The sequence below is a fragment of the Lagopus muta genome, chromosome 1 (genome assembly GCF_023343835.1).
Source record: "Lagopus muta isolate bLagMut1 chromosome 1, bLagMut1 primary, whole genome shotgun sequence".
Taxonomy (NCBI): domain Eukaryota; kingdom Metazoa; phylum Chordata; class Aves; order Galliformes; family Phasianidae; genus Lagopus; species Lagopus muta.
In genome coordinates, this window is record NC_064433.1 from 67,881,990 (window position 1) to 67,899,490 (window position 17,501).

The window sequence follows — 17,501 nt, forward strand, 5'->3', positions numbered from 1 at the left end:
CACCTAATCAGAAACATTTGCTTCCTCCATGCAGGCCCTTCACCTTGTCACTCACACCAGGGAACATATCTGCATTTCTCCTTAGCCTGATGTTTCCCTGTTTCTGACCATATTTCAAACAACACTGCCATGGCTTCTATCCCAATTTGTGAAATCACTTGACAGATAACCTCAGTCAACTTAGCATGTGATTTACTGACCAGCTGTGCTGGTTATCTGTGTTTCTGGAGCTGGGGAGAGACCACAGATCCGTGTTGCAGTTGAGGATAGAGCTGGGAGCATGCACATCAAGTTGCCTATACATCTGTGGCACTCTTCTCATATCCTGTCTGTACAGACAGTCTCTAGACTCCTTTAGATTGAGTACTCCCATATCACAAGTGAAGAAATTTCATAGATTCACAAAATATTCTGAGCTGGAAGTCACCCATGAAGATCACTGAGTCCAGCTCCTAGCTCCACAAAGGATCACCCAAAATTCAAACCCTGTGTCTGAGAGTGTTGTCCAAATGGTCCTTAAACTCCTGCATCTTGGGGCCATGCTCACTGCCCTGGGCAGCCTTCCCATGGCCCAACCACCCTGTGCTGCAGCCCCTGTCCCTGACCACCAGCTGCCCTCCCCTGACAGCTCCATGCCGTTCCCTTGGCCCTGTCGCTGTCACACAGCAGAGCTCAGCGCTGCCCCTCCGCTCCCTGTGAGGAGCTGCAGCCACCATCAGGCCTCCCTCAGCTCCTCTGCCCTGCGCTGAGCACACCAAGGAGGCTCAGGGGCTACTCCCGTGTCTTGCCCTCCAGACCCTTCTACACCTTTGCAGCCCTCCTTTGGATGCTCTGTAATATTTTTATGTCTTTCAGATATTGTGGTGCCCAAACCTCCGCACTAGCATACAGTCGGCCCTTTTGACAGCCTGGGCACACTATGACTCATATTGAACTTGCTGTAAATCACAACCGCAGATCCCATCCTGTGGGGCTGCTCTGCAGCATCTCATTCCCCAAACTGTATAAGACCCAGGACTGTCCTATCCCAGATGCAGGATCTGGCTCTCGCTCTTATTAAACTTCATGACACTGGTGACTGCTCTATTCAAAGGCCACTCTACCCTTGAGCGATTCAACAATTCCTCCCAGTTTTGTGTCATTCACAAATTTACCTAGTATGCCTCCAAGTCTTGTATCCAAGCCACTGACGAAAACATTATAGAGAGCTGGCACTAAAATGGAACCCTGCAAGACCAAACTTGAGGGATGGGTAAGGGGACAGAGAAGGCAGAAGAGCCTTCAGCTAGTGGAGTGCAGTTTGCAGAGAGACTCATCAATCACCAGAGACAGCTCTGGAGGTACTTAAAGAAGTTAAAAAAAGAAAAGAATTACTTCTGCAGGTGAGAAAGATTGCTGGGTCTCTTATAGACAAGGAAAAAATCCTACTAGCAACTAGACAGAATGGTATAAAATTAGTAAGACTGCTCAAGGTCACAGACATGAAGGGAGCCAAGGGATGTGTTCTAAAAAGGCATTTGGAAAGGAAGATTTAAAATATAATTACTGTTTTTCACTATCAAGCTCACTACACTTAGCTTCACCACAAGCTCATGGCACTTACTTTCATCCTACTTTGTCTGTTTATTGTTATACTTGTGAATAACAATTCTTAAATGTACTTCTAAAGGATTGTTAAAAGATTTTAAAATGCCTTATAGTGATCTGAGCTTTAGTGCACAGCAACCTTCTATATACAGAAAAAGCCAATAGTATCAGAAATATATAAGCATCTTTAACAGTACTGTGCCTTTTTAGAATCCATTACTTTTAAAATCAATAGAAAATGAGCTGAGCTAAGCACCTTTCCATATTTTTCCTATGATCTACAAAATCTACCCACTATTAGATGAGGGAGGGCTGGGACTGCTTGATGAAGGGCCACGAGTCAGAGCAAGACAGAGTAAATACATTTGCATCCTTTCAGTGATGACAAACCAAAGGAAGGCCAAAATAGCTATAATAAATGAGCTTGAGTTAAAACCCTATCTCTGAATGCCTAGTTTGGAGAATTCAAGTGCAACTACAGTCAATGGCATTTTCAGATAATTTTAATCTGTTACGTATGCTAGCACCAATGTAGTAGCACTGTGGGCATCAGAATGTATAGGTTTCTGATGACAGCTCTTCTTGGTGCTCTGTGTGAGCATTTTGGCAATCACATCATCATTGCTACATGGAAGGAGTGTGCATGTACAGGCTGCCACCCCCAACATCTTTATGACATTCGTGTTATTACCTTAATGGTCTCACCAGATTATAAAGAGACTGTGTTTGAGACAGGCTTTTCAAACACAAAATTATTTCTAGTAAGAAAATAGAAATCCTCTTGAGCCAACTCACTTGTATAGGCCAACTCACTTCAACATGTGACAGTTGGATACAACCACTCAGTGGGGCAACACAAGGGCTTCCTAGCCTCAAGGCTGTTGGAGGGTAGAATTTGCTGGGATACAAGTAGAAACAGATGTAGAAAGATGAAGGCAAAAGACTCATGTGTGATGAAGTTTCTAAAACTGGAGACTGAAGTAGTGTAAATGCTCAGACAGTCTGTAGACTTCCTAAACATAATCCTTGTTCTTGGGTCTATGTTTACCTGTCCTACCTCTTTCTCACCCCTCCCACTCCTCCCCATTACATGAGGGCTTTGTTGTATTCAGGCTTCTCAATCTGAGGAACCCAGTAGGAGGCAATTGGCTTTGGCTTATATTACGTTTATCGTCTTACCATTGTTTTGCAAGGACAATATAAAATGAAATTAAAGTCAGTATTTTCCCAACACTTTTTTTTTTTTAAGAAAACAAAGTACTTTAATCAAAACATTGCCAAGATTGCATAAGCAAACATATCCTTTTCCAAAATCAATCATTTTCCAAGGCAAAGGCAAGTTGAGTTATCTACTGCTATTACGGCAATAAACTATGCTGCAATGTCAAGTGTGTGGGGTAGGAGAAGTCACATATAAAGAGGAGAAATACATTAAAAGAAACTTCAGGCAGGTTCATTTGTTTTCCTACAAACATAAACATGTTTAGTAGGACTCTGCTCAAACCTGTACTTACACAATAGCTTTGTAAGAGCAAGTTAAAAACCCGATGAGACGAACAAAAAAGGCTTTAGCTCAAGTGAAGGATATTCCCTCTCTCCTGCAATACATTTGCTTTTTAGACGTATATCTGGAAAGAAAAAACTTCTCCTTGCCAAGCTGTCTCCATCACAGCTGAGTAGTGTCTGCCTTGAAGGAACAAGGGACTACTCTGGGTCAAAATATGCTCTAGCGTTATTTGATGGTGCTGAAAGAGCAAGTATAACAACAGTTTCAGTTTTCAACCAAAAACTCAGATGCAGCACTTCACCTCCTGTTGTCCTGATCATGCATCCCCAGCTAACTTCAAGCTCCTGATGGCCACTTAATATACAAGAATTGCTGTTCAAAGGCTTGTTTAGAACGTATTTAGAAAACTTGTCTTGAGATCGAGAATCTCCTGTCTCTGCCACATGCTTGTTGATTGCCTGCCTGTAATTCATGGTCTGCCACTGACTCCTGTGCAAATCTGCACAGCATTTAGTATAAAGGATTCCTGATCTTAATTAAGGCAATGTAATGAGAGAGAGCTGTAACATGGCGTTATCTCAAAGTGCACCACTGAAATATTGGAGAATACATATACATACACTCCTTCTGTGGTTCTTTTTAAAAGCAACTCCTATTGAATTACAGCTTTCAGCACGATTTATCAACATATTATTGTTTGTGGAAGAATACTACCTTCCTGCTCAAGCTATTCCAAGGCTGACTCACATCCTGGTAATTCATTAATACATACGATTTTAGTCCAGTAACATAATTTCTGCACTATGCATACAATAAATCCTACAGCATCAAATGAAAAATATACCTCAAATTCTCTTTCTAAGCATTAATGGAACATTTTACTTGGCTTCCCACACACAACACCACAGGGAGGGGAACAGACAAAGCTGTAGAAAGCAATTTGATAGCAATATACGTTAGAGAGTTTAACACGGGAACATAAGAGCTGCAATACTGAATGAGACCTGAGGTCAAACTAATCTAGTATCTTCCAACAGTAGCCTGTGTCAGAAGCTTCATGGGAAAAGAGAGGTAGAATAATTTGCCCCAGCTGCCCTCCCCACAGTAAGTGTCATCCCATTAGGAATTGATTTAAAGCCCAGATTGTGAGGTTTAATATTTCTTTCAAGCAGCAGCAATCAAAAAAATTAACTTATGATAACTCTGTATGTGCTGCAGAGAGGAAAACTGGAGGTGGGGGGAATGTATTTGTTTTCATGTTTCAGCAGACATAATTGCTACAACCAGCATGGGAGATACTATCACTTGGCAAACAAACCTGTACTGGCTAGAACTGCATATAATTTATGCCTGAGGCATTTATTGTTTCTGGGTATGATCTTGCAACTCTTTTTTTCTCACAGAGGCAGACTCTACCACTATTCACAATCTCGCTGACACCAAGAGCAAGCACCATGTGTAACAGGAAGGGTTTGAGATGTATTCCTCCTTTCATCAACAGTGCAACGTGTTGCCTCTCAGCAGAGTATTTTCTTAACCTGACACTAGCAACAATATGGTGCCTGTCATAAGTAAGATATTTTCATAAGGCTCAGTGACATTCAGTGCCTAGGAGAAAATCTGCATAGGGAATGAACATGATCAGTGACAGGGAAATTATCTCAAATTTCCTTCCTGGTTTCCAGAAGCAGCTCCCAGCATTGCCTCTGGTGTGCCACTGGTTCTCATTGGTTCTTGGCCCACATCTGCAGCTGAACTGGCACAGCTGTCTGTATGCCAAGTGTGAACAGAACCAGACCTACTGGGCCAGACTCAGGTGGAGTGGCTGCAAATCAGCCTAAGGAAGGAAATGTACTTTATATCTTACAGTATGGCTATTTGATGTGGATGAATGTGAGAGTGCATAAATGCAAAATCACTCTCCTTCATGTGCATCACACAAATGTGTATTGATACAGGACAGCTTGAGTCCCTTCATCCTGTTTTCTCACTACTCACTCCTGCAACGGCACTGACTTACTCTGTTCAAGTGGTTTAATGGGACAAGGACTAACAGATTCCCTTAGTGTGACTGCAGTGTGAGCACAGTAGCCTGCTGAGTACCACAGCTTTCTTAATAATAGAAGTGAAAACTAAATGAAGCCCTGTATATTTTTCTGAATACTGAAGACATGAAACTTACAAGCAAATGCATACGCCAACTCAGGTAGAAGTCAGTGAGGGGATTTATAAGCCCGCTTGCTACTCAGCCCATGATGCAGATGATCTCTGTGATCCCTGTTATCACCTTCCTTTGCAGCAACACAGAGAGCAGCTCCCTTAAGGCTTGCTGACACTCTGCACCAGTTGCAGCCTAGTCCTGACAATGAGTCTAACATCCTGAGTGAGAGGTATGGGTGGGTTCAGGTAAAACTGTATTTTAAATATTAAGAAGAAAACAAACTGTGCAAAGCAGTGACATTTCTGTTGGTATCTTCTTTAGGTCCTCCTACCTGGCTGTGAAGCTGTGACAGAATAATACTGTTGATGCCACTCCAGAAAGAAAGGAAAGGCTAAATTGGCTTATTCTATTTATTTAGTGAGTGAGAAAGAGAGAGAAAGGGATGGAACGACAGGAAAACTTTTTAACGTTTTTCACTATTGTGTTGGCTAAACAATGACGTTGGCCATTGAACCTGAAGGGTCTGGATTTCATCCATTGTCTTTCAAAGTAACGTACATAAAACATCAGATCTAGCATCGATACAGATCAGCTGAAAGATTTCATCAGTCCCTTTACTGCTGCTTGGTGCAGCTGTAACCACATTTCCCACAGCTCTCTGCTACTGAGACTGCACTAGAATATACTCAGCTACTGCTCAGAGCATGAAGAGTCACAGGAGTAGCACTATGGTAAAAAGGTATCTTGGCTTGACTGGGAGAGTTACAGCATTCCTTCACTTCAAGGAATTTCCTCAGGTTTTTGAAATGAGATACGGGATACAGGATTCTCCCTGTCCTCCGTTTTCACGATGTAGTGTGAGAGAGAAAGGGACAGATATTCCAGCCCATGCATTCAGCTAAGTACCTTAACACTGGTAGCTTTGTCCTGTATAAATCAATGCAAGTGGTGTACCCTCATCCTGTGACCTTCATCAGGTCATTTGACTGGGGCCAGGTCAATTGCTTTTCTTGGTTACATGATCAAATACGGGTCACTGTTATGTAAGCCAGGGGACAAAATCATCTCTGCCTCCTTTTTATTTTTTAATTTGGTCCCTCTACATCCAAGAAATGCGATGATTCAGTGCTGCTGGTGTGGATACATCAATTTACTTGGGATTAAACTGGTTCTGTCCAGCCATATTTATCATCAATGCTTCCATACAGAAGAGTATAGAGAGATCTTTGTAATTAATCTCTGTGGGCTTCTTTAGGCCAAAAATAATTCCCACAAACACTTTCTATCTGTCGTTCCTTGTACGATTAATCCCTCATTTCATGCCCATTTTCAAAATGAAGATACCATGATATAATTGACCTTGGAAGGCTAATACTACATATTTTGTACAAGTAAGTGAAAAGACAGCTGCTATGAGATATGATTAGATATCTAGTTAACACAACAGTGTTTCAAGATCAGACCGGTGTGATCTTTGGATAATAGATATTTGCTGTATTTTTCAAGGAGCTCTTTTCTTTCTCTTGTTCTGGAATGAAGCTTCTCCCAGCAGGTATCCATCAGTAGCCCTATGTGAAGCATACTTCTAACATACTGATCACAGGCTCAGATAGGGATAACAAAGCAGCCCTGAGGTTGGGTTCAAATCTTATTTCACTTCTGCTCAATGACAACCTGAGAAACAAAGACAACCTGCTGGGCAATACTTGAGGTGTTTTACAGGTCCGCATCGCAATATGCTGGCAGAGTTACTAAGGAAACTGCCTCAATATCTGCTCACAAGATACCTGGCTCTGGCCATTACTTGCAGTGTTCTACTCCACGCATGTCAAGTTTCTGAGGAACAGTTGTCTGGAAGCGAAGCTGGAAAGGCAGAATGGAAGGATACAGTGGAGCACATAAGAAGTACATTTGTTTTTAAAGAGAGAAAGAAGAGCCCAAATACACTAATGTGACAATGGATGTGCTCATGTCTTTCTCTAGTATTGAGAAGGAAAAAAAAAATCAGCCATACTCAAGCTTTATTGGTTATTCTGTAGTGCTATAAAACCAAACATCTAGCAACATGTGCCCATAGAAATTTACTAGAGCAAGAAGTTGGTATATAATGAAGCTAGAGAGCCTAATTCTGTTTTGGACTTTGTGTTGTACAAATTTACATTGTAAATTTACTGAGTTCCCCTTTGACAGACACCAATACTACCAAAAGCCGACTAGGAGGCATTGCACTCTAGTGCTTGGTTACAAAATAGTAATTACACTTGTTTAAAATCTGGTAGGAGAGTACTACAGAATAATCAACAGTCAAACAGGAATACATTGAAACAAAAAATGCTGTAACCTAGTGTGTAGTTCCTAATGTGCTAGAGGGGTGCTATTGCCTGGCAAACAATCATCTCCTTTACAGTGGCTGTATCAACTGAAATGGTTGGTGAAATGGCTACTTAGAGAGCCTTCTTTAAGGCTGAGCACCATGACTGTGAGATCTAGCAATCGAGCCCTACTTAAACTCACTTTTGAGGCACTGAATTGCTTCCTGCATAAGGCTAAATTCCACAGTACGCAAGGATTTGGCTTTATTTCGGCAGAGGTGGAAAGGGGCAGAGGATGGCAGTAGATTTAGCAGCCCAGAGTCTTACATTCTGTTCACTGCACATCCCCACTAAAAGCACTTTTTTTTTTTTCTGAATGCAACTCATCTTTTCAACTCTACCACTCCCTGGAGAGTTATGACAAATGAGTTTTGCTGTCTTTCCTTGTTTTCCCTTGCAGAAGGCAATTCCTACAGCAGGAAGAGAAAATTATTTATGATAGAATTTCACACATTTTTCTGGGTGTTTAATGAAGCTTGAACTTGAGTAGAGCAGAGAGTGCTTATTGTAGAATTTTTTTCAACATCACTGCACAACAAACAGAATCTTAATAAGCAATTAAGTTAACTGGCTTTAAAACTCATATGGCTGAGGATTAAGGTAATTATGTCTGCACTTATATACATTCATTGTAGCTTTAAGTAGTCTTGCTTGCTGTTTTGTTGCCGTTGTGCTTCTAAAACTAATCTGAGTTGTTGTCCTGCTGTTAATTACCACAAAGGTTATAAATACAAGACATGCTTGCTATGAATATAGCCAAGTTATTGTGTTATGTACTCAAAGAAGTTGCAGGCCTCTTGCACGGCTTATATTAACAGATCCAATGGTTTCTTCCAGTACTAATGAATTTACAATACTTTAGGCTTAAGGGATCTGTTAAACCAATATACAGTAGATGTATTTGATATTGCCAAACAGTGATTTTGCCATCAAAGGTGAAAAAAAATCTATTTTTAATTTTCCATGAAAAGAGAGACTCTGGGAAAGCTGTATTAGCCTCCACAATATCACTGTCAAGGCAGTGTGGATTCTTTACCTTCTGGGTTACAAATAAGTTTCCTTTTAAATGGTTGGAATGCAGGGGAGGAGAAAGGAAGAAACCCCCTACATTCTCCTTGTCTAACAAGGAGTGTAAGCGTGAGAACCACTCCCTAGCAGAAGTAATCTGTGATTGACAATAGTTTTCTTTGCAACCAGGGCTAAAAATGGTTTAGCTGTAAACAGACAAATGCAGAACATTTTAATTCCCTTTACAAACGCAAGGACTGCTTACACAAGCACTCTCCATGTGGAATGGCTAGCCAGTGGCACCAAGCAATCAGCAAGCTTCAGAGCTCCTGAAAAATGATGACTTTTCATTGCAGAGTATGAGCACAAATACAGGAGAGTTCTTTTTTTTGTTGTTTTTTTTTTTTTTTTTTTTGCTTTTGTCTTGTAATGAAGAAGCAGGGTAGATTCACAAAAACTTGAAGTTTATTCTCCGTACTGTCAAGGTGTTCACAGATATGATCTGAGGCAAGCTACTATACTGGACTTCACCCTTCTGGCTTGAAAAACTGAGAGAGAAATATTTTCCCTTTCACAGAGACAATGAATGTGTGTAAGGCACTTTGCACAATGGGGTGGGAGTTAAGCAAACAGCCAGAACAAAGTCTGAGGCTTTGATACAATTTCCCTACAACCTTAAAGTTGGCCCTTCAGCTCTGCAATGAGTCTGCGAGGGTCTGCAATGAAAAGACATCAATGAAATGAGGTGACATGGGACAACCTTAGCATTTCACAATGATTCTACTGGTACCTTTTTATGGAAACACTGAAAATTGTCTTATGCTGAAGTTAACAATCACATGAAGAAAATGATGTAGCAGCAGCTTATTTGTATTTTCAACAGTGTGAAAAATATTGCTAACACAAACAGTGTATCTATGGCTGTTTTTCTTTACAGACTCTTTGCTCTGAATCAGACGCAAACACAGACTTACCCAGGGATTCTGCAGGTCTTAAAAGGGTAAGCTTACCAATTGCTTGAAAGGACATTCTGTCTAAAATTAGCAGAATCTGTTCCTGGATGTGAATGATGGACTCATTTGAAGATTAACTCCCTATACACTAGGAAGGCCATCTGAATAAAATAGGTCTTTGACCAAAACAACATACACTTCCAAGGTCCTAAATTAATATTTGTAAACACTGATTTGTAACTGACAATAAGCTTTAGTTTCAAAATGGAAACCAGAGGAGAAAGGCAATACTGACAGCAAAATCGATAAGTCATAAAAACTCTATTATTATGAATCAAAACAACAGACATAACACAAGTTTTATGGAGTCAAATTAAATGTTTTTGATTCATACATTGAAAAGGATGATATAGCCAAAATATATATTTTTTAATCTCTCAGTAATGTTCTATGGTTGATATTGAATGGCTGTTACCCCCCAAAAAAGCTATGGATAATTTATATGCTAGCAGAATCACTAACCCCAAACCACATTTTTCTGTCAGACCTGACATTAATATCTATAAACACTTCCACTAACTACATTCTCTTTGCAGAGGAGCAATGAAGTACAGGTGGTTCATACATCAATGATTTGTTGATCTATAAATTCACTTACCTTCCTTCTTTATTAGCAGGCTTTCTGACTGCCTGAATCACCTACTACCACCTTAAGCACCAGACAGGAACTAAATTATTGAGGAGTGTTCCCTCAACAAAGCTGGAATCATACCACAGCTGCTGTATCAGTCTCCGGAATCCAAATACCTCAGGCTTCAAACAGGAAATAACTCTGTCCTCCCCACTGCACACTTTGAAGGACCTACATTGTTGGGAGCAAAGCAAATTCTCCACCTTAAGAATTCTCCAAGCCTGCATTAATCAGGCTGTTGGGCCAACAGATAAGCTACAGTTGACAGGTCAATCAACATACCCTGTAGAGGCAGAGTGCCCACCCTTGCCCACTGACAATGGAAAAAGTAGGATGGCCAGGTGATGTTTGTATTTCTGAGCTAACAATTCTTGTCTGACCATGAAGGTGAGCAGAAGATGAGCTACTGCTTCATTCATTGCATGGTATGTACTGTTACCAACAAGTCACTCATTAAGTGTCCCAGGCACACAAAGAAGCAAAACTTTCACAAACAAGGTTTACAGAACTGCTTCCAGTTTCTCATTATCACAAGTACCTGATTATTTATAGGTAGGTTTCAAAGTCTGTTACTAGGACTTTGCATCATGAACAAATACATTCTGTACTAGCTACTGCCTAACAAGAATGCACGTCTTGAGTTCTTCCTTGTTGTACTCACAATGACTTCAGTGGCAAAACCTCTTACTGATATGACAGTGAAAGCATGTTACAACATAAGAAACTCAAGAAACAGAAAGCATTCCTAACTATCTCTAAAGGCATCATGAAAGGAATATTTCTTTTTAACATTTTGTCTCTATTTTTAGCAGGTGTATCAAAACTTGGCAACTTACAACTTTCTGACGTGACTCAACATTATTTCTATCTAAACATGTGGAACTCACTGTTGCCAATCTGAGCTTTTCCCATCGTGTCCTAGCATGAAAGTAACCTTGCAGTGACTTCTCACTGACAAACTCATGGTGCAGTAAGCTTCCTAGGCAACAGAAGTACCAACGAGATGCAGTGCAAAACCTCTGGAAAGACGTATGGATCTTCAGACTTTTTTTTTCTCCTTTGTTGATGAACAAAGAAGCTTTAAAGTACTGCTGTTTTGGACTTTGTAACTTTTATGTGTTCAAAACCCGTGCACATAATCATGTATGAATAAAAAGGCAATCCCAGTAGAAAAATTTCCATGAGTATTTCCTTCTTCCCTTTCTGTTTCAAATAATGCATCTTCATCTCTGTAGTCTTTTTGAGGAGGCTTCTACAGCATAAAGCTATAGAATTCACACATTTAAAATAGTTACACACTTATCTAGTCATAGAATTTATAGTACTGTATGACTTCGGTAACAAATCATGAAGCACACAACAAACATGACATAAATCATACTTCATTTGGATTCTCTCAAAATTCCTTTTATAAACTAATTTTATCAAGAAAAAGTAAGCTCACAAATTAGACTATTTTTTCACTTTAACTATTTCAAATGCTCTATTCCAGTAAGTTATTCCAAATGAATTCACTGCAAATAAGGTATACTTCTGTCCCACAGAGATCACAGCAAATTAGAGGACATGAACACTAGAATCTTTGCCTCTGCTAATTCCACTACACCACAGGGATTTTCCTGCTTCAGCAGGACACTGAAAACAATGAAGCAAGAAATTTCCAAAAATATTCTAAAACAACTTCAGAAAATCAAAATCTGGTAGGTATTTTCTAACTTTACTTCCTATGACAGTGTGATTAAGATCTCTAATATAAAATTACATTCCCCCTGACAATGAAAAAAAAAAAGTCATCAATTGAAATTAACAACTTCATTATATAAAGAGTAAAATAAATGATGTATTACCTTGACAGGTCCGTTCATCTGTGAGTAGTTTATAGCCCTTCTGGCAGCTGCATTCAAAGCTGCCAACTGTGTTTCGGCAGAAATGGTCACAGCCACCATTGTTTACCAAGCACTCATCAATATCTGCAAGGAACGAAGGGGAAAAATTTAGTTCATGACTGCAAAAAGAGTATTTTAAGTCAGGAGTATAGGAGTTCACACAGATTCCCAAGGAGGCTGCTGTCCCTTTAGAAAATAAGATCATCGGATGCATCCAATCCCAAACCTTTCTGGCAAGGCTTACTAAAGAGCTATGGCTGAACTGTTCTGGTGACAGAAGTATTTCTGTCAGCAGTGGAAAAAGTAAATGACCAAACTGAGGTATTTTGATGTTAAAAACTATTGAGGGAAGATTCTTTGTAGATGTAGTGATCTACCTAACAGAAGACTTTGGCTTAAAACATTAATATCTCCCCTAACACAGAAACTCTCAAAACATGAGAACACTTGAAAACATGAAATAACAACAAACACAAAGTAAAATCCATCTGACTTATCACAAAATACTTCCATTATTACTATATAAAGAAATGAAAAGGTATGTTAGAGAGGATCCAGAGGAGGGCCACAAAGATGATCAGAGTGCTGGAGCACCTCACCTACGAAGACAGTCTGAAGGAGCTGGGCTCTCCATCAGCCTGGAGAAAAGAAGGCTGCGGGGTGACCTCATAGCAGCCTTTCAGTACCTAAAGGGAGCCTACAAACAGGAGGGGAATCAACTCTTTGAAAGGGCAGATAACAGCAGGACAAGGGGAAATGGTTTTCAGTTGAGGGAAGGAAGATTTAGGTTGGATATCCAAAGGAAGTTCTTTACCAAGAGAGTGGTGAGGTGCTGGAACAGGCTGCCAAGAGAGGCTGAGGCTGTGGATGCCCCGTCCCTGGAGGTGTTCAATGCCAGGTTGGATGGGGCCCTGGGCAGCCTGGTCTGGTATTAAACGGGGAGGTTGGTGGCCCAGCATGTGGCGGGGGGGTTGGAGCTTGGTGATCCTTGAGGTCCACCTTGAATCTACCTCCTACACCTTATAACTTCTAAAAGTTTTGAAAATCTGGAATGCCCAGTCCATAAAAGCTTGTGTAACATGGATATGATAGCTCACAGAACCTCATTTGAAATGCAGGGCACTTTTCCACCCCTCCCAGCTTACCAAAAGGTGGATGCAGATTTTCTGAAAAAAAAACCCCAAACTTATTACTTTTTCAGGGGAATAATACTGCAAAAATATAGGCCTTTTTAGAGATATAAACAAAAGAAGCAATATGTCAGAGCCTTGGTGCATACTTCTGGAAGAGAAAATGAGATTCTTCAGAAAAATAAGTGGAATGTGATCTTTGCTACTGAAAAGTTTCTTACTATAAGCTCTGAAACTTTGAAGAAACAGCTGATCATTTAAAAAGCAACTCCTGCAGAACACAAAGCTAGGAACTAAAATGTGGAGATGGAAATTTATCAAGTATAGCATGATACTGGTGAGTGAAGGGGGCATTTAGCACGATTTAAATTTAAGATGACTTTGAGGGTCTGTTATTCACTCCTTTTTGAAAACATGATTACACGCATGAGAAAGTAATACGGCTCTTACCACATTTCTACACATGGAATACAAAAAGCAGCCAAATATGTCTGCAAGAGGAGTGAGGAGGTTAATCTAGAAATTTTAATAGCTCAGAAGCAAATTCAGCCCACTTTCCTAAACGGTGCTTTGCTGCACGGACACTAAACAAAATACATTTAGGAGGGTGTACGTCTCCAATGAATAAGAATGGCATGTATAATGAAAAAAATTTGCTCAATGAGCTGGACATATGGAAAACAGAAATGAAACCTTAGAACTAATACTACACTTTATTGGTTTTGTATCTGCTTCTGCACAGGAGTGGACTTTGCATTCAATACTACTAAAAGCAGGAGGGTAAAATGATAGACTGCAGCTGTGGTGGTATCAAGCCTTGAGTGGACTGCCCAAATGCAATCTCTGTCTCAGGTAACAGAGCCTCAAAGTGAGCTGATAGCAGGAGTCATTTCTTGTCTGTGATCCTTAAGTTCTGGTGACTGAAACAGAGTAGCCAAGGACAGATAACCTTAACTCCCAGCCTGACCTAGTGAAGATTACACTGCAGGCTGCTCTACACAACAGCGTGAGACTGTAGGCAGCAACCCATCTGGTTTCAGCTATGATTACAAGGACAGGGACAGATCAGTGGTGAAAACACATGACTGGTTGGCCTAGTTCCCCAGCCATTTCCATTCTGGTGAGTTCTCTCTCTTAGCTCCAACAAGTGTTAACTGGGTCTCTGGTACACTTCTCGTGATGGATTACCACAACTGCTCCATCCTTTTTCACAGCACAGATGTACCTTGCCATGACAAAACTTTTGTACAAATTAAACTGTAAATTAAAATTGCTAATATATTGTGCATCATGAACACACAGAACAGTCGTTCATCATGAGGAAGGTCTCCTTTACCCTTGATAAGAACAACATGACCTCTGGGCTATGAAGCAGAAATTACTTGCAGCCGTCAAACACCATTCTGAAGGATTGATGTTTTAAATGATAGCCCTTGGATTTCACATGTTACATTCCAGACTACAGTCTCGCTAACTTTTTTTCAGGGTCTCTGCAGTCCACAAGGGACAGAAATGAAACCTTCCTGGCCTCAGAGGGTAGGTTTGAAGCTGTTAATCCATTTCAATTCCACTGACAATGCAGCATATCAGTTTTACACCAGCAATTCTTTGGAGTAATCCTGAACCAGGATCTATGCAAAACCTGGGAGAGTCCACAGGAAAAGAAAGTTTTTATTCATTTCTTCTCACTGGATGACATGATGTGGCCTTTTGAAACCAGGACCATCAAAACAGAATAGAGGTCAAAACTGTTAGCTGCAAAAACATTCTAAATAACACAAACAGCGCCAGTGTCTCTGCTTTCACTGTATTTCTTTCCATGGCCATAGCGAGACTGACAAGGCATGTAAAAATTATTTCACTCTATGGAGAGCAGTACACTGCTGCATTTCACTTGAAAGAGAGCAGTATCCAACCACATCATGTCTAGCTGGTTCACAGAAATTGCACCAAGCCTATATCCCCACTATTTTTCTTTCCACAGCTATAAATAATTTGTGTTATGAGCCATGTGAAAATAAATGATTCCACTGTGTGAGAAAGGGGGGCCCATTTATCTCTAAACTGACTGGTACCCACCTTTGTCAGGTGGCTCCTGTGAACTTCACAGAGAGTATGCTTCCATGGCATGTCTGCCTACCATGCAGGGGAAGAAAAACACACTGGAAACCCATCACGATATCTCTACCAGATTTGAAATTTCTTTGTCAAATCTCCATATTATCTTCTATGATTGGGACTGTCTGTAGAAATTATAAAACTGTTATTTTCACACATAGCTCTGAAGTGGCTTATTTCCAATTGATAATGCAAGTTGCATAAAAATGGTTCAAACTTTCCACAGTGCTCTGTTCCCCCATATCCCTAGAAATACAAGAGTATATAAAGAGCTATATTTCTCCACAAGGGCTGTATGTGAAATGCTCTGATAATCAGTGTTTACACAACACTCTGGTCATTTCAGACCAGCGGGTCTGATGGGCTGCCAATGCATTAGCAATGAAATTCAAAAGGATTTCTCTTAATGTAGCAAGAGCATTGATATAGTTAAACAATACCTTGCTCATACAAGCTATGGATCTGCTACAAACACCGAATGACAGCTTCTGCACAAATGGACATAGACCAATAACAGACTAAGGACAAACCACAGAAGTATGGTGGAGATTGATGGAATGACTGTTCCTGTTTCACTCTGTAGCTTTTCAAGCTCTGCTTAGCATAAGTCATGTTAAAAAGACACTAGTTCTGATCTGGATGCGAGTCATGAGAGTGAATGCATGAATGTATATGTGCTACGAACTCAGAAAGCTTTACCTTACCACACACAAGTCAGAGAACAAATTAAAAAGTAGTGATTTTAAGTAACTTAGAATTTAGCTTTCCACATAAGCTGCTTAAATAGAACTTGAAAGGGTAATCAACATGCGATCTTCGCTTAGTTCTTAAACAATGATGGATATGGAGATTTCCAAAGCCTCATCTCGGGCGGAAGTTAGGCTGCTTTTTTCAATGGCTGGACAAATATTTGAACTGATTCTGTCTGTCTAATCCTTTGCAGTATTAAAATGCTACCTAGCTCCAGGAAAATAATATACTCCAAGATCAACCAAAAATAATTACAGGAATGTCATGCCCTTCTTGTTTTTGCTAAAGAAAGCATGTTAAGATTAATTACGCTATTACCAACATTCAGGGGATATTGGTAGGCATATTTCTTCAGAGTGGGCTAATCTGCCAATTCTTAGCTTTTTATTCCCACTCATGGCATTTTCCTCTGCTTTCCTTTCTTTCTTTCTCTTTTCTCATGCTTCTAAAAATCACCACTCTTCCCTAACCGTTATAACTATTGTTGCCTTGTTGACACAGGTATTAGTTCTGTGATGCATGCAGACCACAAAGTACTTTATAAAACAGGCCACAAAACTCTTTAACCTTGTCAGTGCTGGGGAAATAGATGCGCAGAAAAACAAATTTACTCTGCCAAACATGAATACCACCTCAACGCAACAATCCAACAAGGCTGCCTTACTTAGTATGACAAACAGGACAGGCCTGCACAAAGCACACGTTGCTCTACATTACAAACGGTATCAATGCTACCTAATGCTCAGATTACAATTGTTTTTATTTGCCTCTTAATTTTTTCAGAGTAACTTGCAATACAGTAAGTAACTTGGGATTAACAAAAACATAACCTACACTCTAAATGTGTTAAATTACACTTTCCAAACTACAGGGGCTGCTCCAAAAGTGATGCATCCTATTTTATTATGTTGTCCCATTGAAACAGAAGCAGATGTTGGCGGTATGGCAGTAGAGGTTGAACCTTCCTGCCAATATTCCATTACATTTTGTTGCTGTGAAACAAACAGCAGCAAAGGGCTGTCCGGCAAAAAGGCATCTGACAAGTGGAAGTGTGTATGAAGCAATGGTGTGTCACTGAATTTCTCCAAGCAGAAAAAAATGACACCCACTGACAATCACCAACACTTGCTGAACGTTTATGGAGACCGAATGGTGAATGTGAGCACGCAGAAGTGGTGGCACTGCAAGAAAATCTAGATGCAAATGCTGTCTGGTAGATTACAGGGAGTCAGAAGTCCTAGTCCAGTTTTCTAAAAGGTTTATCTAGCAGTCTGGGCAAGTTTTAACACCTCCCTATTTTATTTTATCCCTGTAATGAGGCATTGGTAATTATTACTT

At 40.2% G+C, this 17,501-nt stretch overlaps 1 protein-coding gene across 5 annotated transcripts in view; it reads right to left on the bottom strand.

Moving 5' to 3' along the window:
- Positions 1 to 17,501, bottom strand: part of SCUBE1 (signal peptide, CUB domain and EGF like domain containing 1) — a 201,027-nt gene that overhangs the window by 39,457 nt on the left and 144,069 nt on the right. For all 5 annotated transcript variants that reach the window (XM_048964163.1, XM_048964156.1, XM_048964148.1 and 2 more), the window contains one exon: positions 12,127 to 12,249. In XM_048964163.1, the coding sequence (XP_048820120.1) occupies positions 12,127 to 12,249 (123 nt within the window). The remainder of the gene's footprint in view (positions 1 to 12,126; positions 12,250 to 17,501) is intronic.